We start from the raw sequence: 25,640 nt of genomic DNA, 5'->3' as shown, positions 1-25,640 counted from the left end.
TTCTTTCCCTTTGGAAGGGGACAGACACAGCGGGCAGCAGCAGAGCGCCCGCCACGCCGCGCTGGCTCCGGAGGCGACGCAGCCAGGGGCAGGCACGGGGCCGGTTTGCTGCGAGGACGGCGCTGGCGGCTTCTCTTCTGGCTGCCCGGTGGCTTTGTGGCACCGAACCAAAGCCGAAGAGCAGCCTCTGTGCCCCCTGGTCGTGCCACCGGGTTATGGGACCGGTGACATGCGCAGCGCCTCGGCCTGGGCGTCTCGTGCTGTTTTCTCCGGCCGAATGCAGACGGCGAGGCGCTGCAGGGTGGAAGAGGGCAGAGAGAAAAGGGAACGGGTTTCCTTCCCGCAGCAGGACCCCATGCCCTGCACAGCCCCTTTGTGCTCCTTGCAGCCCCCACGGCCCCAGGCTGGGGATGTCCCACAAAAGGGGTGACACCTGGGGACAGCGTCCTGCCCCCAGGGCCTCGCTGATGGAGCTCTGACCTGCTTGAGAGAGCCAGGCGTCCAGACCAGCTTGTACACCATGTAGACGGGGATGCAGACGAAGGAGGACGCTCCCACGAGGTGCCCCACCGAGGTGCTCCACGCCGGGTACTGGTAGCCGAAGAGCACCAGGGGAGGCTGCTCCAGCAGGGAGCTGACAACGATGAACTGCAACAGCAAAAAAAGCCTATTCGGGAGTGATGCTTGGGGCTGGAGCAGGGCTGGGGCAGGGCTGGATGTCCCACAGCACCTGAGCAGCCCTGGCAGGTCCCCAACCCCAGCACAAGCACCGGGGCTGAGCACCCTCCGTCCAACAAACCCTGCTGGGACTGCAGCCGTCAGGGGCTGTACATCCCCGTGCTGAAATGGAGCCATTTGCTGTCTGCTCCGACTGCAATAGTTTTCTCTTAATAACCTAGGCAAAGCACTCAGAGCCATAATTAATCCCTGCAAAGCCTCTCCTCCTGCAGATCTGGCAGATCAGACCCCTCTGCGCCTCGCCGGCGGCAGCCTTTGAAGTGCAGGGGCTGGCGTTCAAAGGGGACGGATCCGGCCGGGTGCTGTGGTGCCGTCAGCGAGGCCATGCCCGGGTGGGACACTGTGGACCATGTTGCCAGCAGTCACCTTTTTCATGAGGATGAAACAGGGCCACATCCAGCACCCGTGGGAGCACCCAGCTGCAAGCTCCAAGCTTTTTCTGGGAGCACAGCAGCAGAAAGGGCTGGAAAATGTACTTTTATCTCCTTTTTTTTTTAGCTGAACCCACTGTGGGCAGCCTGATGTCTCACCCACGGTGCCACGGCCGGAGCAGCAGCATGAGGAGAGCATCTCCTTCACTGGGAGCAGCAGGGGAGGTGGCAGCTCAGCACCACGCTCAGGCCGCAGGTACTCACCGCCAGCAAGGCCGGGCTGATGGCAGCCCAGCACACCTTCCAGAACAGCCCCGGAGCGAAGCCCAGCATGGCTTTCACATCGTGGGAGAACCTCTGGATCCCTGCCGGAGGACGGAACCGTCTCTGGGTTGCAGCGAGGGGGCCCAGACCCTGGCACGGTGCTCGGCCCCGTCGCAGCCTCGCCAGGAGCCGCACGCCTGCCCCCTGCCCCCTTGGGTGTGTAAGGCCAAGCACCCATGCGGTGCCTGCGGGGTTTCCAGGTGCTTCGTAGCAGAGAAAGGCTCTCACCATAAAACCAGGACACGGCTATCGTTTCCAGCAGCACCACGGCCAGGATCGAGCAGCCCGCGCCGAACTCCTCCAGCAGCTTCACCACGTAGGCGCCGCCCTGCAGCAACACCGGGGGTGGCAGCTCGCCCCAAATGGGCACGTCCCCGGGCTCGGTTATGGGGACAAACCTGGCTGAATGAAAAGCAAACAGCCCCCAGCCTGCCCCCAGCCGTACTCACGTAGGTGAGGGTGCTCAGGGAGCCCAGGAAGCAGACTGTGATGAGGCCGAGGACAAAGAGCTCCCTGTGCTTGGCCAGGACCTGGGGGTACTCGTCCATCACGGCCGTGATCACTGCCTCCAGGCCCCCAAACTGCCCCGGGGAACACCAGGGTGAGGTGGGGGAATGAGACACAGCAAATCTGCTCCCCCTGCCACCGCCGGTGCGTCGTGGAGGTGCGTCATACCGTGCTGTCCAGCCCCAGCGTTATCATCATCAGGAAGAAGATGACGGCGAAGAAGGTGGAGCCCACCATGTTGGCGATGGCTTCGGGGTAGGTGATGAAAAGCAGGCTGGGACCTAGGAGGGGAGACAGGTTTGCTTTGCCGTTCCCCCAGCTGCTCTGGCACAGCCCTGGGTGCTGGTGGCAGTGGGAATGGATGTGGGGGGATGCCCCAAAGCACCTCGCTGCCCTCCATGCCAAGCCCCAGCACCCCCAGGTGCTCGGGGACCCCCAGCCCCGGTGGGCACACGGAGCCCTGGGCACTGCAGGGCTGGGCAGGACGGGACACTGGAGCTGGAGGAGGCAAACCTTTGTCTCTGGCTACGTCCTCCACCTCCACGTCCCTCATCTCGGCCATGTAGCCCAGCACGGTGAAGATGACGAAGCCCGAGAGGAAGCTGGTGAGGCAGTTCACCGCGCTGGTGACGAGCGCGTCCCTGGAAGGCAGAAAGCAGGGAGACGTCCCACAGCAGGACCCTCCTGCAATGCCCCTGTCCCAGCCCCGCACCCAAACTGGTGGTGAAATGGGCAGAAATGCTCCAGCAGGGCCAGGGGCTGGCGAGCCCCATGCCCGTGCCGCATCCCGCAGCGGGCGCTCACCGGTAGCAGTTGTTGTGGAAGTGGTTGTAACTGGCCAGAGCCAGAAGGACGCCGAATCCGGGGCCCAGAGAGAAGAAAATCTGCGCAGCAGCATCCACCCAGACCTGGCAGGAGAAACAACACTGGGCTGGAGGCCAGGCAGGGGCCCCATGGCCCCATGTTACCCACCCCACAGCATATGGACGGGGTGCTTCGTGCCCTTGGCTCCTTCCCCTGCCCCGTCCCCTGGGGTGCCCAGGTCGGAGGCAGCAGCTTTCCCCTGGGACCCACACAGCCTCAGGATGAGGCAGCAGCACCAGCGGTTCCCCAAATCCCAAGGGGAGATGAAGCCAGGGGAGCCCCCGAGCCCCCCATGCCCAGTCCAGGCAGCTTCAGCGCCGGCAGCACAGCCCTGATTATCTTTAATGAGGACTTTCAAGTGCTGCCTGGTAATTACCCACAGGAAGCCTATTGTCGAGCCGGGGCGAGAACACAGCACGAACAAACAGCGTTGGCAATGAGATGGGTGATTCAATCAGAGATTTACATTTCCAAGAGCACCTCACGGCAGGAGGGGGGCTGCGTTTCGTCGCGTGTCCCCCCCAGCACTCACCGCCGTGCTCAGGAGCTTGCCCCAGTCCGGGCGCAGGTAGAAGAGCACCCCTCGCCAGGCACCAGGCAGGGTGGCCCCGCGGACCAGCAGGATGAGGAGGACGAGGTAGGGCAGCGTGGCCGTCACCCACACCACCTGCAGCGGAGGTGGCCGTCAGCACGCCAGCACCCACACCGCTTAGCATCGAGCACTTCTCTGAAGGCCATGCCCCGAATTTAGGCAGCCAGGTGAGCTGGATCACCGGGCAGCTACCGGGCACCGCGTGGCCCTGGCACTGAGGGGCCCTCTCACCTTGCCGGAGGTTTTCACCCCTTTCCACAGGCTGAAGTAGACGATGGTGAAGATGAGGAAGAGGCAGAGGAGCAGCTGCCAGCGGATCCCCCCCACGTCGTACAGACCGCCGGACTTCTGGATCTCCAGCACCTTCCTCCTGCGGCCGGGCAGGGGCTCAGGTGCTGTTGGCCCCACGTGTGGGCGCGCTGGCAGCGGGCAGGTGGTCCCACATCCCCCTCTACCCCGCAGCAGGGGTCGTGAACACCCCAAGAGCATCCCCATGCGATGGTCTGGGTGGGCACCCTGCTCCTGGACCCCACGCAGCAGAGCCGAGTGCCTCCAGCCCAAACCCATCATCCCTGCATCACACTTACGTATAAAACTCCTCGGCGGGGGACCTGGAGGAGTTGGTCCAAGTCACGTTGCTCCTCCCGAAGTAGTTGGTGCAGTTGGGGGTGTTCCAGGGGTTGTCGCAGCTCGCCCAGGGCAGGGTGCCCGAAAAGGACGAGTAGAAGTAATAGAGAGCCCAGGCGATGATGGTGTTGTAGTAGAAGGAGACGTAGAGGCCGATGATGCAGATGGCAAAGCCGATGCCTGGGGAGAGAGGGGGACGGGATCCCGCTGCCTGTGCCCCGGGCAGAGCCGGGCTGGCCCCGTGCTGTCTGCGTGACCACCTCTCACCTTTGAAGATGGGGCAGATGCGCCTCCAGATGGGGATGGCGCCCGTCCGGTGGAACTGCCCCAGGGCCAGCTCCATGTAGAAGAGGGGCACCCCCCCGAAAACAGCCATCAGCGTGTAGGGGATGAGGAAGGCGCCTGCGGGGCGAGGAGGGGGAGCGGGGTGAACACCACGGCCCCGTGCCAGCCGGAGAGTGTGTGTGGGGACATGTATGGGGGATCCTGGATGTGTGGTTTGGACACACGCCTCTCGGGGGCTCTGCAACCCCTCTGGGACACCCCACAGAGAGCAGCTCCTGGGTGGTAGCGGGGATGCACAGGTCACCCTGTGGTGCCAGTGGGGCACAGGGGATGGGGCACCCCAAACCTCTCGGGTCTCAAAGAGTTTGGGAGAAATCCTGCTGAATATGCATTGTCACCCCCAGATACAAGTAATTAATGCTGTCATCTGCATTATTCATACCAACGCCATCCATACCAGGGCTGTGCGTGCACCCGGTGGACTTTTAGGAGCTGGAGCTGTGCTCGTCAGGAGTGCCCGGCCGGGATTAGTTAATTGAGCCCCCACGGCTGCTCTCTCTGCAGCCCCCCCTGTTCCAGCAGGGCACTGCCAGGGGCTCTGGGAGCTTCCCCAGTGGGCGCTGGAGCCCAGACCTGGCGGTGAGCGCTGCTCTGCCCTGGGTGTGCTGCCTGCTCCTCACCTTCCCGCGTGCCCAGGGACGGCATCTCACCAGCCACATCACCAAAAAGTGGCTGAAGTTTGCCCCCAGCCCCAGAGGAGCAAATCCCAACTAGCTGTGCTTCCAGGGGGGTGCCTGCCATCCACGCTGTAGCCCTGAGTGTGGTACTAATTATCTCCTTCTCGTTTTCCCAGGCGCCAGAGGATGCTACCCGAGTGCCGACTTTGGCAACGAAATCCACTGTGCTTTGGCAAATAGCACAAAATTTTCATTCCTCATTTGTAATTTCTATGCAAGGGGAAATTATTGTCATTCCAGGCTGTTTAAAGCAGACTTAGCGTATTTCCAGTCTGTGTAGACCAATTTATTTAGTTGTCACTTACTCAATGTTGTTCCTGCATGGAACTTTTGTACCTAAACTTCCCGGGCTGTGTGCTTGCAAAACCAGGGCTCACCCCAGGGTCCAGCACAGCTCGGGCTGGGGATGGCAGCAGGATTATTGTAAAACACCAGCCAGCAGAAGGGTTGCTTGCACCAGGTCACACGATCGGATCAGCAAGTGCATGAGCCTCCCACCCCAAATTTACAGCTTCATCAGGTTGGGCAGGGGCACTTTGCTCTCGCTGCCCCTGGTGCTGCAAAGTGCCCGGTGCCTGCGGCTGTCCCGCAGCAGGGAGCTGACACAGCTGATCCCAATGGGGAGGGTGTGAATGACATCGGGAAAGGGGTGAATGGAAGAGGGATTTGCAGGGAGAAAAACACAGAGCAGGAAGGAGAGAGATGCGAGGAGAAGTTGGGTCGGTCTCTGAGCTGCCCTCCCCGAAGAGGAGCAGCGAGAGCCCAACAAAGCAAAGAAACAGCGAGTTTTCAGCATCCGACAGAGGACAGACAGGTTTCTTTTCCCCCAAAACCAGATGTAAGCAGCCCTCGCAGCATCCTTACCCCCTCCGTTCTGGTAGCAGATGTAAGGGAACCGCCACACGTTGCCCAGATCGACGGCAAATCCAACGACCGAGAGGAGGAAATCCATTTTTTTGCTCCACTTGTCCCGGGGGTGCACTGGGGGCACGGGGCTGGCCCCAGGACCCCCGTCCTGCCCGGGGGGGCTGGCAGGTACCGGGCAGGGCTGCTCCCCCATGCTGCCGCCCCGGCGAGCCCTGCAGGACTCGGGCTGAGCAACTTGGGGAAGGGAAGAATTTTTTCCGTGGCTGATGACAGATCCGAGGAGGGGAGGGTCAGGCTGCCTGCACGTCCCCACCTCCAGCTGGAAACCCACAGCACCGAGAGCGCCGGGAGAGAAACCTCTGCTTTGATCAGAGGCAGGAGGGGTGGAGGGAGCGCGTCCCCCCGGGGGGCTGCAGCGTGGGGACCGAGCCCACCGCCCCTGTCCCCATCCCCTCTGCTCCCAAATTCTGCACCCCGGGGAGCACACTTGGCCGTGTGGCTGGTTTGGTGACACGGTGACGGTGTTTGCACACAGATGTGGCCTCAAGACAGGCGTGGTGGCCTGGTTCTGTGCCCTTTCCTCCCGACGACTGGTTATTTTTTGTCCTTGGTGTGTTCTGTGATTATTGCAGCTCTGCGAACGGTGACAGCGGCCCACACAGGGATGCAGTTTGTGCTCACAGGGGCAGGTGCAGGGCACGAGCTCCCGTGGGCCAGGGGTGTCTCTGTTTGCTGCTAGGGTCAGTGCAGGGCGCTCAGAGCTGCCACTTTCAGCCGCCCCCATCGCTTTGGGGACGTGCCGTGTCTGCTTGTGGTACCAGGGTGCAAGCGGCTGCAATCGAAGCACCTGAAAGTGAAATAACTTCTGCAGCTCAGGTACTGCCAGGGAGGGGATGGCAGGGTACCAAAAGCTGTCGCTCTCTTCTGGTTTGCAGCTTAACAGCAAATTTCATCGCAAATGTAACTTGTCCCTGTGCATCTACAGCCCGGCACCCTGCCCTGGCCACAGCATGGGGCTGGAGCACAGGGAGCGCTAACCCGCGGCTCTGGCACCAGCTTTTCCAGGTGCCCCTCATCTGTAATTAAAGGAAACTACAAAAGAGATCAAAACGGGACACGTGGCTCCTAGGGGCACGTAGCAGTTGCTGTGACGACGTGACGCCAGCCGCCCGCCGCAGGACACCTCTGGACGCTGTCAATGCCGCGTGCACGGGGACCTGCAAGAAATGTCCAGTGTAAAAAAAACTTTTTTCTTTCTGTTTTCTTTTGTTTTAAGGCTGGCCCTGGCTGCTCTGGCTGTCAGACCGGAGCAGCTTGTGGTGCCAGTGCTCATCCCAGTGCTCCCAGTGGCTGTGCCTTGGCACGTTTGATGTCCAGGCTGCGGTGGCACAGCTCTGCCAGGGGACATCGCCCTCCAGCTCCCCTGAGCATGAAAATCCTGGGAAGGGGAGGTTTTCTCTCCCAGCCAGCCACCTCCTTGCCCCCCAGAGGACAGCTGAGCCGTGATGCCCCCTGTAGTGGGTTATTGATCTGCTGCTGCTGCCAGGGGTTTGGCTGGAGGTGGCAGGCTGGTCCTCCGCACTGGAGGGATGGAGCGGAGGTTTTGGGGAGGTTTTGGGATGCTGAGCCTCTCCTCCAGGAGCCCACGGGCACGTGGAGCTGCAAAGCTCTGCTGGAGGCTCCTGAGCCTGAGGCTCAGCACTCAGGTGAGGGTCAGTTAATCCCCTGGGGGTTTATCCAGGATTTGTGTCACTCCTCGGCTTTAGCAAAGCTGTGATTTTCAACAGCAGTCCTTATAATGCGGGTGTGGAAATTAAATCCATCAGAAATTAAAGCCGGGACTGTGCATTACCGGCAGGGTACTGCAGGTGGCTGGCAGAGCAGCTTTTGTGCCTTCCCTGGGGATGAAGGTGAGAAATCCCCTTCGCTGTCAGAGCAGGGGGCTGGGGAAGCACGGTTTAATCCCACTGGGTTGAGGACAATCTTTGGGGCATAAGTGACAGCAGATAGACAGCTGCTGCCGTAGCAACTGAATAATTAAAAAATTAATAATTCAAAAAAAAAAAAAAAGGTATTTTTTTTTCTGCAGCTGACCCTTCTTTTCTCCAGGTAGTTTCAACACAAGGCTCCAGCTCACTGCAGCACAAATCGGCTTCGGTTTCCCAACACGCCTGTGCCGTCGGTGCGATGCTGATGCCCCCATCCCTGCCAGATCCCCCCTGCTCCCAGCCCAACGAGCCATGACTGCGCCCAGCACCCCCTCCCCAGCTCCCCCAGTCCCCACCTGCCCCCGGGGACACCCCATCGCCCACCCGTGCAGCCACAACCCACCGATGCGGCTGCCTCCCCTCCGGCGTTGGGGCCGGGCTGCTGCTGTCAAGTCAATGAGGAGCGAGCTTTGAGGGCTCAATTGCCTTCAGAAGCCCCAAGCTGGAAAACCCACGGCTGGAGATGGGAGCAGGGCAGAGGGAGAGGTGTTTTTGGGGGGGTCCATGGCCCAGGCATCGCTGGGTGTCCCCGCTGTGCGACCTGCGGTGCCACTGTGCAGACGGGCTCTCTGCAGAGCTTTCTGTACTCTGGTCATGATTTTCTGCTCCTGGCATCAGTGGGTGTCCCACACAAGATGGGAGCTTCTGCCTGAAGTGCTGTCATTTTGCCCATCGTAGCCAAACATCTCTGGCCATCGTCTGACACAGAACGAGAGGCATTTCAACGGAGGAGGCTACGGAGAGCACGTGGCGGCTGGAACAACGCACAGCTGGCTCCTTTCCTACCCTGCTGGAGCCAAACTTTGGTCCATGGAGAGCCGGGGGCAGCCAGGGGGACCCCACAATTCGCTTTGTGCTGCTCAGGTCTCCTGGGCCTGCCTCACGGTGCCTGAACTCTGCAGCATCACGCTCAGACGCACCCTGCACACTCCCCAGCACCCTTACTGCCACGTTTTCCATTGTTTTCTTTACACAAAGCACCAATTGCTTTAGATTTCAATGTTCAGTTTAAATTTAGTTCAAATCAGCTTTAACTTTGAATTTCCATCGAGTCGGATGATGTTTCTAAACAGTGTGATTATCTGATTAGCAGGTTGCTTTTATCCTACCTGCTCATCCGTGCAATGAAATGCAGAGACGTGAACTGTGGTCTTAAAACAGCTCTCCTGGTTGAGCCGCAGAGGCAGCAGTGGGAAGTTTAATTTAATTAGCATGATACTCAGAGATGTAACTTAATCACATTAAGTATACATCAATGTGCTCTCAGTTAAGCTCTCCAGACTTCAGAAAACAGGGGCCACTTGCATCCCACCCCTCTTTAATCCAGTGAGAGCAGCATTTTCCAGGGAAAAGAAACCAGCGAGACGTACAGAGATCTGGTCTGTGTGCTTGTTTCGGTGGATTTCTCCCCAAAGGAGGTAATAAAACAATAATAGCTGCCACCCCACTGCATGGCACCGTTGTTCTGGGGAAGGAAGGAGCCAGGCAAAAAGAACAGAGTTTATGTTGAGCCGAGGTGCAGAGGGGAGCAGCCGCTTGCACGACGTGTACGTGGCTGTGCACGGCGTGTGCAGATGTGACTTTTGTCTTTCACCTCCTCCAGGACCCAAAGTAATGTAAGTTATTCCCCTCTTTATCATGGGATAAGAACTTTCTGGGAGCAGGACATCCCATGGCAGTGCCACCAGACGACAGCCTAAGCGTTGCTCTGCTTGGTGTGTGGTCCCACAGCATCCATCCCTGTGAGCTGCTCTGCGCCTTCCCCCAAAGACGGCATTTCTCCGGTGGCACAAAATTTGTCCACAGCGCACAGTGGGAGGAGATGGGTCCTTCCTGGGCTGCTTCAGCGTGTGAGGGATGCAGCACACCCAGGGGTAGTTCTCCTGGAGCGCTGCAGAGAGATTGACAGGACTGAAGATTGCAGGAACCAGCACGGTTCATTAGCAGGAGCCGAGATGATCTTCTTGCTCCTCTGGGCTTCTCCCTGCCAGTGCGCTCTCACACTGCACAGGCTGCAATGGTCAAATCAAGCTCATGGGCTTGAGAAGCTCTGCAGGAATCAGCACTCAGCGTGACACGGCTGTGCTGTGCCCTGGCTCCTCGGGACCTGGCACATTTTCCATTTGGGCACTGGGCGTTTGTGCAGAGCCGTGGCTCTGCTCTGCCCCGGCTCCAGCTCAGGGCCACAGGCGCAGTTAGGCTGTCTCTGCCCTGATGATTTCATTCACTGTTGATATCTGATGGCACTCCCACATAGTGTTTTATGAGGCTGTAATGCCTTCATAATGATTGTTTATTAGCCTGTCTTAATTGCCTGTTCAGCACTGTAGGACCTGTGGTCATAAATAAATGACAGGCAGGGTGGCAGAGAAGCAAAGTGAGGCACGAGCTGTGCGGGCTTGTGCTGAACACTACCCGTGCTCCTTCCTGGACATCACGGAGCCACATGGGGCCAGCTACAGGAGCCCAAAACCAGCCTGGGGCCAAACCATCACAGCTCCTGCGGCTGTGCTGTGCTGCAGAGAGCCTGCTCCGTCCCGGCCAGAGGGAGAAGGTGCAGCATGAACAGCAGAAGCCACCTTAATGCAGAGAGCATTTATTTCACTGTGCACGCTTGGCACAATCAGCACAAAGTCAGTGCTTGGACACCCCCTTCTGTCCCCGTGCAGCACTCGCCTGGTCTCAGCTGAGACCCAAAAAGCCCCGGGTGCTGCCTCCTCTAACCCCAAGCCCTCATGGTGCAGCCTTTCCAGCAGAAGAGGAGCCCACCTACTCCCACCCTGTTCACACAGCCCCAGTGCTGGAGGTAAAGCAGATGCAATGGTGCCATCTGGTGACACCGAGCAGCCGGGGCTGGGGGCCCTGGGGGTCTGCAGCGAGCGGTGGTGGAGAGCAGAGCTGGGGCTGGATGGGCAAACCAGGCCTGACAGCCCTGGTGTGGAGGGCTGGGTCCTGCACCACTTGCAGGAGCTCCCAGGTCAAGAGCAGCACCCCGAGGTGCTGATAAAAACCAGGGATCACTAACGGGAGTCCCCATCCCAGCCCCTTCTTCCTGGGATCCCCCTGGATCCGCAGGCAGCCCTCAGCAGGCAGCCCTGCTGCTGCAGCTCGCTCACATCTGCACCGTCACCACCTTTATTAGCAGGACACTCGGCGAGCAAACAAACAGTGGAAGCAAACAACAGACAAGGAAATGGGTTTCCTCCGCAGTCAGCATCGCACAGGCATCCTCCTGGTGCCTGTGCAAAAGGCAAACTGCAGGAGGGGATGAATTCGGAGTTACCCCGAATAATAAGCTGCCTTGTTGTCCCCGCAGGACCGTGCCCTGATGCAAAAGGGGCTGGAGCCCCTGGGTGTCCTGCGGGGCCAGTGGGCATCTGGGGGTACAGCACCCAAATTCAGCCCCTTGCCAAGCGCGGGGACCGAGGCCCGGCTGGGGCCGTGTCGCTGGCAGCGGCCGCGTGCCTGCGTGCAGCGGGGCCGGGCGCAGCTGCCCCGGCGCTAATGTGGTTTGTAGTTATTGGAAACTGGACTGCTAAGGAACCAGGAGCCCGTTTCTATGGAAATGTCCTGGAACATCAAATGAGGGAACAGAAAAACAGAAAAATATGTTAATGAGAGCTGCGAGGCAGGGCTTTCTCTGAAGTGTTTGTGATTTTGATACCAGGCATCGCTGGGTCTCCTGTGACTAGGTCTTTTCGGCTCATTATCACCTTCCTGGTGCAGAAAAGCCAGGAGGAGCGTGAGGGGTTGGCACAGCTCTGCAGGGCTGTGCTGGGAGAAGATTTTGTCACTTGGTACCGCGGGCACCTTCCAGCGGACCCGCACGGCTGGGAAGCACGGGACACGACCCGGGGGGCTGCCTGTCCCCGTGTCACCCGGTCCTGGGGGCTGCCAGCCCAGGGTGCTCGGGGCACATCGGCCTTGGGGTCTGGGGGTGCTGCCGGTGCCTGGTTTGGGGGGTTCCCTGCCGGGGGGTGCCCGGTGATGGTGAACCCCTGGTAGCTGCAGGAACAGGGCCTGGCTGGGGTCACCCCACTGAGGAGATGAGCCTGGTTGTGACCACATCCAAGAGGATGGTCCCAATTGTGGTTCCCACTGAGGGGCTGGGGATAGTTTGGGGTCACCCCGCTGAGGGGATGAGCCTGGTTGTGCTCCCACTGAGGGGCTGGGGATGGTTTGGGGTAACTCCACTGAGGGGATGAACCCAACTGTGGCCCCATGTGAGGGGATGGTCCTGGCTGTGGTTCCTGCTGAGGGTCTGGAGATGCTTTGGGGTGATCTCACTGAGGGATTGAGCCTGGTTGTGTCCCCACTGAGGGGCTGGGGATGGTTTGGGGTCACCCCACTGAAGGGATGCACCCAGTTATGCCCCCATGTGAGGGTTTGAGCCCGGTTGTGTCCCCACTGAAGGGCTGGGGACAGTTTGGTGTCACCCCACAGCGGATTTGAGCCCGGTTATGCCCCCGCTGAGGGGACAGAGCCCGGCGGCGCCGCGCCTGAGGGGCCGGGGGCCGCCCCACTGAGGAGCCGGGCCCGCTCGCGGCCCCACCGAGCGCCCGGTGCCCGGTGCTCGGTGCCCGGTGCCCGGCTCCGTTCACGGATTGGCGACGGTGGCGGAGGCCCCACCCCGGCAGGCGCGGCTGGGCGGTGCGGTGCGGCCCGGGCCGGCCCCGCCGCCAGGCTGCGGGCGCTGCGGGGCCGGGCGGAGCGGGGCGGAGGAGCGCGGCCATGGCGGCGGCCCCGGCGGGTAGGGGCGGGCAACGGGCCGGGGGGCAGCGGGCCGCGCTAACGGGGCTGCAGGCATTAACGGGGCCGCATTAACGGGGCCGCATTAACGGGGCTCTCCCCCTTTTCCCCACAGAAGCCGAGACCCGGCAGCGGCTGCTGCGCACCGTCAAGAAGGAGGTGGGTGCTGGGGGCACGACCGACGGGGTGCAGAAAGCCCCGGGGAGCCCGGGGCAAGCTGAGGGCCCTGTGGGGACGGTGAGGGGATGGGGACGGTGCACACGTGTGGGCTCGTGTGGTGTGGAGCGGTGGTGGTGTGGGTCTGGTGCCTTCCCAGGCATCCTGAACCCGCTGCTGGTGTGCTGGGAGCTGTGCCGAGCTGCCTCCGGTGCTGTCGGTGCCGGGCTCGGTGTGGTTCTGGGTCTGGCGTTAGAGCTGGGAGCCGGCAGCGCATCCCAGCACCGAGCTGGGAGCCCCACGGCGCTGCCACGTAGTGCGTGGCTGTGGGGGTAACAGGGGGCCTGCAGGGCTGCCCTGAGCATCTGAGCTTTGTGGTACCTGCTGAGGGGTGACCCGGGCTTGCCCTGCCCCATGCTGCAGCCCCGGGTCACCGGGAGCATCTCCTGCCTGGGCTGTGCCCCCACAGGTCGGCCAGCTGGGATTTTGGAGGGCGCGATGTGTGGCGTTTGGTTTCTGGTCTTATGAGCATCTTGATAACGTGCCTTAGGGGCACAAGAAAGCAGGATGTCCCTGCTGGAAATGCAGCCCTGAATGAGACCTCTGGCTGGTAGGTTTGGGGAGGCTGACGGCACGGTTTGGCCATCCATCCATCCAGACCACTTCCACACCTCTAATCCTGTGCCGGGTGTGGCGGCGAGGAATACTACCTGTTGCCCTGGCAACGGCTATTAAACCAGGAGAGAGGTACGGCATTTATTTAGCGTTGTAGATAACGCTGACATCTCATTACTGTCGTCCGTCTGCGGCTCCTCCTGAGCCGAGAGAGACAAACCAGCAGACTGCGCTTCGGCTGCCGCTGCAGGATCGGCGCTGAGGATTGCCCCTCGGCCTGCCAGTTACACGGCTCGGCCGCTGGACGGGGCCTCTGCAGGCTGTCATTTACACGAGCATCTTCTGCACCAGCAGTCGGTCCTGGACTTCTCTCTCTCTGCTCTTTCTGCAGGGCTGTGTGCTTGAGGAAAGTGCAGCTTGTGCCTGGAGGAGGGGAGCTGAGGGTTGTGGCGTGCCCTTCTGATAACGTGGGGAGGCTGCCTGCTGGGTTTTTGTAGAATAACTGTGCCGTACAGGGGGGTGGTGAAGGCAGGTGAAGGTGAAGGAGTGAGGCAGGGTATGGGAAAAGCCTTTCTGCCCTGACAAAACGCCAGCGGCCCGTGTGCTGTGGTTTCATGACATCAGTGTTCGACACAGGCTAATTCCTCTTCAGCAGCCCTTTAGCAAGGGCAGTGCTGATGCAGAGCAGAGATGTTTCTCTGGCAGTCCCCTTGCTCTGGGCTCTGCCTGGGGATGGCTGTGTGCTGCTGGTTCTTTGCCCACGCAGGCAGCGGGCGGCTGCGCTCGCCCTGAGGTTTCTCCTAGCTCAGTGCCTGCTGCCTCTGTCCTTGGCCCAGCAGGATGGGGCTGTTTGCATACAGCTACACAGGTGCGTGGATTCCATGTCAGACCCAGGCTCTGCACTTTGTTAGGATAAAAAAAAGAAATACGATCCCTGCTCAAAAGGCCTATTTTGCCTATTTTTTTTTCCCTCTTCTAGACTGACTGCAGGTTAAGTCAGGAGCTTGTGCAGACTTTGAAGCAGGAATAGAAAAGGCCAGCAGCAGAAATCTTTTTATTTTTTTCCACCTCTGGAATTTTCACCCTTCACAAAACTCCATGTTCTCATTCCATTAGACCATACCTGGTTTGCAGGGCCTCAGCTGTGGCTTTTTGTGGTCTGGGGGGGTTCTCGCATGTAGGTGAGCTCCGCTGGATTGAGGAATGTCCACAGATCAAACTGGGGAAGCCATACCACATCTGTCATCCTAGTACAATAGCTGAAGGCATAAAAATACTGTGTAGACAAGGTCTGATTAGAAGAGATAGATAAACAGTAGATGGAAACTGTCCAAAGTACCACAGTGAGCAAATGGACTTCAGTATTTGGTTGTTGCCATGGTTAACGCATTTTTATTTTTAAGAAGACCTGCTCCGCAGTAGATCTGTGGATTGAAATGCGTGGAGCTGGGGCTGTCTCTGTCGTTGTCTTTTTTTTTTTTTGGTCCATGTGTTTATAATAAATCAAACAAATCTTGAAAGCTGCAAAATTGGCTATTTGTCAGCAGACTGTAAGGGAAGAAGTGGCAGTATGATTTTCTGAGGAATCCTGTTCCTTGTTATACAGGAAAAGAAGCATAACCCAATCTTATCTCTCTCTCTCTCTCTTTTTTTTTTTTTTTTTTACAGCCCTTATCAGATGGAATGTGGCTTATTTAAAAATCCAGACCCCGAAACATCCCAGGTTAAAAGAGGGTTGGATATTTTCAGATAAAAAATATTCTCCTTGCAACCCATCCTCCCCCCCACCTTTCTTAAAAAAAGAAGTTTAATTTTTAAGTCTTTTAAGAGAGTCTTCTGGTAGAGTCTTCTGAGTACCTCCAGGTTAATTGCAGTGCATACGAGAATAGGTGGGGAAGCAGGTGTTACCCGTGAAATACAGGCTGTTTGTGCTGTGCCTGGAAAATTAGTTGCGTGAAAAGCTGAATGGAACACGAAAGTAAACAGTTGTCTTGCTTATTCCTCTGTGAAAACTTAGTTTTTATTTAACTTGCCACTCAGCAAGTAGCGCTGAGTCTTTTAATAGCAAGTCACTGATCTGCATGTATTGAACATTTTGCTGCTTGTTCTTAGATATTTTTTTAAACAGTTGTTGACTGAGCACAGGCTGCTCGCTTACTGATGTCCCGTGGCATTCTGTCTGCATTGGGTACGTTGGTTCTTGTTAACAGCTTGAACGGGTGTTGCTCTGTGGCTGTTCACTAATTCTATCGCATATCATAGCCTCATCAGTCAGCCTCTACTTCCACCCTTCAGATCGGTGCCCCACGACACAGCCGTGCTGTCTGCTGCCAGGCTGAGCAGCGCAGAGTGACCGGGGAGAGCGACGTCTGCAGCTCGGGTTTGTTCTGCCTCTGTGCCTGTGTCCGTGGGTCCTCAACGTCAGGCTGTGGCTGTCCACGCGAGCTGCTTCATTCTGGATGGGTAGAGCACTGGAAATTAATTGAACTTTATTAGGATTTGAAAGATTAATGTTGATAGCTTTATATGTTCTCAAGGCCAAATTAAAAAACCGAGGCTTTGTGTAGCTGTCAAAACTGTTCAGGTGAAATGAAGATGAGGATGATAAGCAGCAGCTCTGTAATGAAAGTCCCTGTTTGCAGAGGGACCTTCTGACAGCTCTCGAGCATCCCAGTCAGCCTTTTTCAAATGTTCCTATATCAAAAGTAAACAGAAAGCTTTAATGCAGCATTTCTTGATTGCCTGCATTGATCTCCTCTGAAAAAAAGCATTATTAATCACTGGGGGCCATTTTCTCTCCTTTTGAAGATAAAAGCGCTCGTGTCTCATCCTCCAAAACCGCTGGCCAGCTCTCTTGTACCCAGTGCAAGTCTCGTGCTGCTTTCCTTCTCCCTTCATCTTCCTCTGTCATGTCTGGGGAGGCGAGCTCGGTGTTTTGGAGAAGGCTCCTTCCTCCCCACCCAGCTTCTTTGCGCTGCCAAAATGTCATCCTCTCCTCTTCGTGGTGTCCTGGCAGTTGCCATAGAAATACCTGCCTTTGCACAGAGCCAACAGAGCCACAGACTTCAACGCAGGCGGGGGCTGCAAGTCCCACCTGGGGTCTTCAGGTTCCGCTCATAGAATCCCAAACCCCTGTCGGTGTAACTCAGAAACCACGGGCTTTATGGGGTGGTGGGCGCAGAACAAAACCGGAGGGTAAAGCTTCAAGGTCAGGCACCGAGAACGGAGAAATGACTAAAGTTTTTCCCAAAATGTTGTGGTGTCTGTACCGAGCGTGTCGCAAATAGCGGTACCAGCAGTGCCAACAGATGGCGTGGAAATTTGCATTTGACGAGCACAACAGGAATAGAAATGGCTATAACGTGATCTTCAGCAGTCTTAAATTAGTGTTGCACGTACAGGTTTCTGGCCAGAAGTTGATGCCCTGTGAAGAGAGCCTGGTGCAAAATGCCGTCTGTGAACACAGATCACTGGGATCGTTCCTGTTTTTCCCCAGGATACGGTGTTGTAGTGTGGACCTTTCCATTTCATGTCTTTTTGATTTCTTTCCAGCAAACTGTTGGAGTGTTCTGATGTTTTACTCGTCTGCATCAATGCCTTCTTCCTGCTCAGCACCCAGGCTCAGCCGGCTCCTGCCGGGGAGGACACGAGGTGCCCGCACACGGCTGGGCTGGAGGCTGCCCATCACGGGGATGCTGCCTCGTGCCTGAGTTAGTAGGTGATGATAAATAATTAAACGCGACTTTTAGAGAAGCCAAAGGTCTCAGCCAGTAGGGTTGCAATCGATGTCTCTGTGGCAGCAAGGAGACGGAGCTGCCGAAGAGCTTTTAGTGCCGGTGTAGGTAATGGTGATGGAGGTGTTAGTGGAGCACGGGGCTGTGCACTGCACGGCGATGTCCCACTGCACGGCCAGCTGCCGTGGGGCAGGAGCTGAGCAGCTGCGTGTCTGCCAAGCACACCAGGAGCAGTCCCCTGGGCCACCGGGTGGCTGATGAGAGCCCCTGGAGCCTCTGGGCAGAAATAGCACGTGTGCTCTGCAATGGGTGTTATTTTAGCTGGTGGGAGCATGGTTAATTGGAATTATTTAGGAGGCAGCTAGTAGAGTCTTAGACAAGTGGCAGAGCTGGGCTGCAACCTGTGATGGTGCTGGAAAAGTCTGTCTGGCACCTGCTTTTGGAATAATGAGGGTGCTCGGGGCTGAGGAGATAGGGAGATGTATCTTGCAGCACTGAATTTGACAGTGCGAGTTTTAGAAAGAAGCCTGCTAAAACGAGGATGTTGTGTCTTTGTCAGCAGAAGCAACAAGGCTGTCAGCAGGCAGACATTTCATTTTCAAATGAGAAGATGAATCTAGATTGCGAGAGGTATTGGACTGGAAAGTTCTGCTGTAGAGCAGCTTTTGAGCTGCAGCACAGCCAGTGCAACCGACTGTGCCATTTTTTCTGTCTGCTGTCCCCAGCACGCTTTGCTCCACGGGGATTTGGATGGACACTGGCTGACAGCGCACGAGTCTACAGTGGGGTTTGCATAATATTTCTGTGTCCTAGAGCCGAACAGGGATTCTTCACCTGCTTTGCCTTGCCTCCTGAGCCTCCTTTGGAACAAACCAACCCAAGAGCCAGGGACGAAAATCAGCCGTGCTCTGCTGGGAAATCTTAGCTGGGTGACCCGGTGGCAAAGCCCTGCCGTGGGGCTGGCTGAGCTGCAATGCAAGCAAACTGTGTTTGTCCTTGCAAGCACAAGCACGCCTGTGATTGTGTTAATATTGCGTCTGTTTCGCTAAGTGCTCCCCTAGCATTTTATAATACCTGAGAAGTGATAATACTGCGGCACCGCATGGACAAGTCTTGCACAGTGTCCGGGAAACTGTCTGCTGCAGAGCTTAACCAGAGCTTGTTCTTGGAAAGAGACCTTGATTCAGAGAAGCAATTAAAGAAATGCTCGGATTATGTCAAGGATTTCCCACATGGACTTGTTGCATCAGAACTAACAGGTAAAATGGGAGTTTTCAGTGCTGCCATTAACTTCCAAACGCATAACGAAAGCAGAACTTTGTCTGCGATGAGAATAAGAAGATGCAAGCTCAGAAAAATATGAAAAGTGAACATGGAAAAGTATACCAGGTTTAGAGGCTGTATCATCAACGTGAGGTTTTTCTGGCTTCCCGTTTTCTTGAACAGGTAGAAGAGCAGATGAAACAAGTTCTTGGAAGAGAGGAGCTGCTGGCAGGATTTCTTTTGCAGCCTGTTTGCATCTGGCTTAGAGCAAACAGTAAGAGTTATGAGCGTGGACAAACATACGGGAGGTAGCCTGCTCCACCAGGAGTGCCTTGATAAGCAGTGAAAGTCTTTGCAAAAAGCATGGCAGGGGAAGCTGTGACTGTTAACGTGACTGAATAGTCTGCAGGACGGGTTGTGGAGTGACCTCCCTGGGGTAAAAAGATGGGGTTATGAGCAAAGAGAGCCTAATGAAAGCCAGGGTTTGTGGCTCGCTCCTGGTCTCTGCACCTTGGTGGTTATTTTAACTGCTGTCATTTTTGGCTTGCTCCATCTGAGACTGTGTATGGGCACGGGGAGAATTCCCCTTTGGGGTGAGGCATAACCCTGGGGGTTTTGTAGCAGAGACACCTCTGGTCCCTGTGTGCCCAGCGCTCCTCTCAGTGTCCTGGGCTTTTGGGTCTTGTTTTGGAGACGGGATGAGGAGGAACAAATGGCATTTATCCTGTAATTCATGGCTGGGTAGCAAAGAAGGGCTCGCTGGCTTGCTTTAAGCCAGCAATTCAGGCAGGGCTGCGGATCCTGGCTGCCTTCTGGGACCTCTGGGGCTGGGTTTGTGTGGCCATCTCCCTGTGGGGTGTCTGCACCCGTGCTCTCAGGGCAGGGGATCGCCTCTCCTGGGCTCGTGGCTGTGCTGGGAAGGGCGTTTTGTTCTCCAGGAGTAACTTCACAGCGTTCCTCTGGAGTTTACCTCCAGCTAAATTACTGGTTGCCGTTTTAATTTCCGTTCTAATAAACGAAGAGTAAATATCTCATTTTCCGTAGTCTGCCTTTAGACGCAGAGTGGGCAGCTTCATTGGCTGGGATTGTTCTGGCTACAATGTGAGGATTAGCATGAAAATGCCGGGATGAGGCAGCCCCAGTCCTCCCTGCAGCACCAGCCAAGCCCGGGCGAGCTGGCGCTCTGCAGCCTGGCAGCACCGTGGGCACGCTCGGCTGCCAGGGAGGATTTGGGAGCGTGGTGGAGGGTCGCTGCTGGGGGGTTGTGATCCCCAGGGGCTCAGCAGGGGATTGATTTGGCATCAGCAGGCAGCAACCGCAGGAGAAGGGCAGGATTTGGGGGTGCTCTGGGGTGGGGCAGTGTCCTGCTCAGCCGGCCTAGGGATGCCAGCCTCCTCCACTTTGGGGCAAATGTAAGATTTTGTGGTGTTTATGAGACCCCATCTGTCTCCCTAGCTATCAGGGCGTCTTTTTTATCGTACGACTGCCCTCGTTCTGCTCCATCCCTTCGCGTCAGGTGGGTGCCCTTCTTGCAGCGCCCTTCCCACTTTCTTTAAACATCTTTGCTTTATGCTGTTTAGGGTGATAACCTCAGTCAATACCGTGTTTTTTTTTTTTCCTTTAACGGGTAGTTTTCCACTAAGCTGCATCTCTCGGAAGGAGATCTTCTGGGCCTCTCAAGCTCAGGTTGTCTGTGCCGTGCTCGCGCCAAGATGCCCGGCTGGAGCAGGAGTCCCACCGTGCATGCAGATGGTGCCTGCCCCACAGAACCATCACGGGGGTTGAGAGCACAGCACGGCACCGGGGCAGCAAGGCGGCGGCTTGCACAAGGGGTGGCTGCCAAATATTTGGATATACTGCTTTAATTTGAATCTGCTCCTGATTTTAATCACAAGCCGGTAACAAACTGTGTGCGTTGATTCCCAAGTGATTTTTTTTTTTTTGTGTGTTGTTTTCTCCCCAGCCCTGCTCTTCCCAGCCTCCCGCACACACAGAGGCATCCCCCTCACTTTAAGTTTAAGGTCCATGAACATTCACCATCCACACCTCGGTTCCATCCCCTGCTGCAGCCCCTGACTCACTGCCAGCTCAGCGGAGCAGCCGGGGCCGCAGGTGAAGTCACCGCCAGCCCCGCTCCCTGCTGGGCTCTCCAGCAGCTCTGTTTGTTGCCCAGCACAGCGGCGCGGAGCAGCACGGGGAGCTGACCTGTTTGCTTCAACGTGCGGACAGACACTTCTGGCTTTAGATAGGGCTATTTTCTTAATCCATATTCATAAAAAGCCCTCCTTTATTGAGCCATCGGTTGTGCATAACTGACCTTGATTACGGCTTCCGAAGGAGTTCAGTTCCCCAAACAATTCCATTAAAGGTCTCGTACATGCAAGGTTTGCTTGGCCAAGTCTTGACCTGCTGTTTTTTTTCTCTTCTCTGTGCCTTTACAGAGAACATCTTGTTAAGCAGAGCCTCTCTTACGCCCACGTCTCCGCACTGTGAACCCTTTCCCCTGCGTTTTCTGCAACCAAAGAGAGAAAAGCAGGATGCTTGAGGGGCAGTGGAAGATGAGATCTGGGCATGCCGGTAGCTCGGTATTTGAAAGGAAGAACTGTTAGGAACTGAACGTTTCAGGACCAAACATTCAGCGGGGCTTTTGCTGGTTTCAGCAGGAGTAGGGAGGCCGATGGCTGAGGATGGAAGTCACCGCGGCTCTGAGCGGTTTAAGGCCAGCTGTAGGAGGCGCAGCAGCCTGCTTCCCCAGCGGGTCTGACCTCCCTCCTGTCTCCTCACGCTCCTGATTTATGTGGGTTACCCGTTATTTTCTTTTCTAGTGCCACGCAGGTCGCATTCCTGGGCACACTCAGTGCCAGGCGATGGCTTTGGCACCGCCACAGTTGTCGGTCATTTGGAGCAGCTGCGATCCTAATGAAATTTGTCAAAGCCCCACACAGTGAAAGAGCACGATGCTATGAAAGCATTAAAAGCGAGGTTTGGTTACCTTTACTTAGATGCCTTTGATCTAAACAATGCTTGGTGCCTGCAGCTGATTCTCTGCTCCTTGTTTTCCGACTTTGAAGTTTCTCAAAAACCAAAGCATCCTTTTTGTCGTTACTTTTTGAAATAGCCCGTGATGAGTGGCAAGCAGAGATGATGTGATTCTCCGTGAGACCTCTTGTGCTGTTGGAGGCAGTCAGAGAAGTCAGGATCAAGGAGGGTTCCTTATGGCACAACCACATTCATGCTGGTGGCCCGCTCCCTGCCCAGCCCTGTGCCTCCTCCCCATTGAGGCACCACCACGGCTCTCCCCACTCTGGTCTTGGGGTGAAATCTCCCAGTTTCTCTAACGGGACCTCTGTTCGACAGGTGAAGCAGATCATGGAGGAGGCGGTGACGAGGAAGTTCGTGCATGAGGACAGCAGCCACATCATCTCCTTCTGCGGTGAGTCTCTGGTGGTGGGATGCCAACGTGACCCGGGGCTGCAGCACCCTCACGCGGGGTCTCCTGCCTCGTGGCCTGGCTGTGCTGTGTGTGTGCTCCCAGGGATGTCCCCGCTGGGGAGGTGGCTGGTGCCAGAGGGTGAGCTCTTCTGGCAGCAATCTGGATCCCTGAGGTCTTCCCTTTGTGCCTGAAATAGATCGACACGTGTCAGGAGGATGCTGGCAGTGCATACGGTCGCTTAAGAAATACTAGAAATAATCTTTGTTTCTTAAGCCCCTTGAGAATCAATTCAACAAAGCCTGTAAATATTCCTTTGCTATTGTGGAAGAGGAGTTTGTGGAAGGGAGGATTCGGTCTGGAGGCTGTTAAAGCACCTACTGGGGCTTGTGGAAGATCTGCTCTGACACTGTGCTGCTGCGGGTCTTGTTTTCTGGCAGCTGTGCTTTTCACTTAACCTGCTTTTCTCACTTTTTTTTTTTTTTTCCTCTGCTGGTGTGACAATTTTGTAAATGTGGAAGCGTTTCAGAATTCATTCATCGAAGTCTTGGCAAAGCCTTTGCTTCAAAACCTCCCTGAAGAGCAGCTGGTGGAAGAAAACAGGGCTTCAGCTTCTGATCACAGCTGATCATCAGGGGAGACTGTGCAATCAAGGGGGCAAAATTAATTTTTTTCTGTTGTTCTGGCCCTTCTGTGTAACTTCCTTCTCCCTTCAGACTGGGAGGTGCCTGGGACACGGGTAGAGCCCCAGGTGGAGCAGCTCCTCGAGCACCATCAGGCGTTCGGTCTGCAGAGTGCTACCAGGCACGGAGTTCGTGGAAGTGGAGAAACCTGGCTGGTGGCTGGGGTGGGTGTGGAGGACTCCCAAACCTATGCAGACACCAATTAGTCTGTGCTGATAACGAGGGAAGCACCTCAGGCTGTCAGCTGGGTGAGTTTCTTGTAGCCCAGGGAGCCCCGGGCCTGGAACCAGCCCCTCTGCGCTGGGTGTGGGCGAGGAAAGCTCTCAGCTCTGGGGGCTGCAGGTAGGATGGGGACGGGGCCAGAGGGGGCTTCAAGCGCACAAAGAGGCAGCGTTAATGGGGCACCAGCAGCCTGTCAGCGTGGAGTGTTTACCCACTCACCCACAGCTCGAGAGTGTGCTTTGGCAGGGTGCCTGCTGCCCTCCACCTGCCTCGGCTCCTCGCTGGCAGCTGCCCGAGCGATGGGTGCTGGCTCCGGGAGGCAGAGCAGGGAGGGTTCCCTCTGCCTGCAGGCTCAGGGCTGCTCACAGACCTCTCCTGCCTTCGGAAGAGAAGCAGTGTTAAGGGAGGAGGCTGTGCCCTGACGTTGGGTCTTTTACCACTTCGAGGGGCAGACCGGGTTGCTCGGGGTCCCTTGAGTTCTGACCATTTCTCGGGTAGAGATTCCACTCCTCCCCATGGCTCTTGCTCAGGACAAGCTCCTCCACTTCAAAGGATGCCGAGGGAGCTGAAAGCGCCGCTCAGCACCAGCACCACGAGCCCTGGCTCCAGGTAAGGGGGGCAGCCTGTGCCCGTTGGGTGCCTGGTTTGCTTGCTGTGGCTGTCGGCTCCCCGCAGAGATGTTTGCAGAGCCGCAGTCCCTGTGCTTCCAGCACGCCCGTGCTGGGGCCATGTGGCTGCTGCTGAGCAAATGCCGCAGGCAGCGTGCGGAGGGGGAGCAGCCCTCCTCCGTTTACAAATAGCTGAAGGGCAGCTTGCTAATTTGGAGGCTGGGAGGAAAATGACAGCAGTGATGACAGCCAGCTTTCGGAGGAGTTGCTCCGATAAGGCTCGCGTAGTGCTGTTACCACTGAATGAGACTGGAGCACCCACAGACATATGCACGGAAGAGAAAGAAGGGAGCTGTGAGGTCTCCCTTTCTCTTTGGAGAGCAAAGAGGCTGCCTTCCTCCTTTTTTTCCAAGGCTCCTGGATGAAATACGTGCAGGCGCTTGTTTCAGGCCTGTGTGCCTTTGTGCTCTGTGGACTGAACGGCATCGAAAGAGCAGAACAGACTTCAAGGTGTGACTCATTCTCTGCTGCTCTGTACAGCACGAGGCTTCGCAGCCCGGAATTATTTATAGCTTGCTGCGACACGGAGCTGAGGCATCCAGGCACGAAGGACTTGTTGGCTCCTTCTGGCTTCTTAATGATGCCACTGCTCTTTCACTGGCTTCTGGGCTCTACACCTAGGCTGCTGCTCTCTAATTTGGCCGGTACGTGCACCTTCCTGAGTGCTGCAGCTCCCCGTGTGCCGGCTGAGCTTATAAATAACCTCTTCTGCTGACAAGCAGAGCGTGCTGCGAGCCTGGCTCTGGCTAGGCAGAGCTGCCCTTTTCTCAGGGGAGAGCTGCCTTCCTCGCCGAGCCCTCCTCATCCTCCTGCTGCTCTGCGTGCCCGGCGTACCGCAAAGCCCTTCCGATGAAACCAGTGGGCTGGCAGGAAAGGGCAGCTGCCCCCAGCCGCTCCGATTTGCCCACGAGGGGAGGGCTGGAAGCAGACAAACACGAGTTGGCATCTGTCACTTCGTGCTGCCCTGGGAGGCTGACGGAGCACCCTCGGTAGGGCTGGGGGCCTGCCCGTGCCCGGGGCTGTTTGCCCACGTCAGTGCTCAGGTTGCCTTAGTGCTCAGCCACTGCTGGGCTGAGCCGTGCCAGGCCAGAGCGTGCTTAGGATCTCAGAAACATCTTTAGTGTCTTGCTAAGAAATAAAACTCCCATTTTGCTTGGTTGCTGCTGGACAGAGCCCCCACACCGTGTGCTCCCTGCTATCGCTTCTACCTTTAGGGGTGGGCAGTGTCCATCTGCAGTGCTGACAGTAAGTAAATGTTGAACTGGGCTCAAAAAAACAAGGTTAAAAAAGAATGCACCATTTCCCCTGGATTTAGCGTGGACAAGGTGCTCTTAGTTTGTGTGCTCATGCTTCTGAGACCTTGGCAGAGCACAGAGAGGTTTTCCTGAGCGGAGTGCATTCGTGTGTGGCTTTGCCAGCAGGAGTAGCGTTTGGAGAGGTTTGGGTACGGCGTTGAGGACAGGTACTGGTGGCTGCTCCGTGCTGCTGGAGCACACTGGGAGGCCGTTCTTCTCTCCAGCTTTTCTCCTGGGTGCTGCTCCCTAGCTGGCAGCAGCGTGCCTTGCATTGGCCGTGACGTGAGCAGAGCAATCTGCTGGGTTTCCTGGGCAGGCACGAGCGCTCTCCTCTCTTGCTGGAAATGGAGAGCAGCACTGATCACACACCAAGAGCGTGGTGCCAAGCAGGCTCTGTCCCAGGGGTTGCAGGACAGCCCGAGCCCCAGCCCTTGCCTGTGTCCGGGGCTGCTCTCTCCTGGCTTATCCTCGTATGGCACCCCGGGGGCTGGCAGAGGGGCACCTGCTTCACTCCGGCACCTTGCTGGGCAGCAGGGGCAGGGAGACCTCACCCGCCTGCCCTGCACTTCTGGCCTGACTTTTCTCTGCTGTTCCAGCATGGGTGCGAGGCTGTGGACATTGCACGGAGGGCTGCAAACAGCTGCCTGAGAATGGGGAAATCTTGGAAAGCCCAAACTGGAGAAGGGGGGTGGTGGCGCACTGCCCAGCGAGGCAGAGAGCTGCCATGGGCAGCGTGGCTCTGTAGAGACCTCGCCCTCGGTTCAGGCTCGGGGTAGAGGGAGGACTTCTCCCCAGTTTTGGAGGTGCTGCTGTGATTTGTGCGTTCAGCTGTGTGTCAGCATCGCCTCATGCTCCAAAACCAAAGTCTGGGACAGGTGGGAAATCCCATCCACGTGTGGGCCACGCTATGTGCAGCGTGTCTAGG

General features: G+C 57.0%; 2 protein-coding genes across 7 annotated transcripts in view; one reads left to right on the top strand and one right to left on the bottom strand.

Moving 5' to 3' along the window:
• Positions 1–213: 213 nt before the first annotated feature.
• On the bottom strand, positions 214–6,105 carry LOC309884920 (sodium-dependent serotonin transporter-like; the record flags this gene model as incomplete). The annotated part of the gene is made up of 13 exons (XM_082774398.1): positions 214–294; positions 481–648; positions 1,374–1,474; positions 1,662–1,761; positions 1,883–2,014; positions 2,109–2,221; positions 2,454–2,581; positions 2,745–2,848; positions 3,337–3,471; positions 3,628–3,766; positions 3,984–4,203; positions 4,291–4,425; positions 5,910–6,105. 13 exons carry the CDS (start codon positions 6,103–6,105, stop codon positions 214–216), a joined length of 1,752 nt encoding a protein of 583 aa, XP_082630524.1.
• Positions 6,106–12,620: 6,515 nt separating this feature from the next.
• The window catches only part of SGSM1 (small G protein signaling modulator 1), a 33,089-nt gene continuing 20,069 nt past the window's right edge, over positions 12,621–25,640 (top strand). For all 6 annotated transcript variants that reach the window (XM_082774125.1, XM_082774123.1, XM_082774122.1 and 3 more), the window contains exons 1-3: positions 12,621–12,650; positions 12,765–12,808; positions 21,775–21,850. In XM_082774125.1, coding sequence (XP_082630251.1) covers positions 12,632–12,650; positions 12,765–12,808; positions 21,775–21,850 — 139 coding nt within the window. In that variant the 5' untranslated portion in view covers positions 12,621–12,631. The remainder of the gene's footprint in view (positions 12,651–12,764; positions 12,809–21,774; positions 21,851–25,640) is intronic.

This window comes from Aythya marila (assembly GCF_965140915.1).
Source record: "Aythya marila genome assembly, chromosome: 17".
Classification (NCBI taxonomy): Eukaryota; Metazoa; Chordata; class Aves; order Anseriformes; family Anatidae; genus Aythya; species Aythya marila.
The sequence above is the reverse complement of the archived record's forward strand: the minus strand, read 5'-3'. Positions and strand labels throughout refer to the sequence as shown.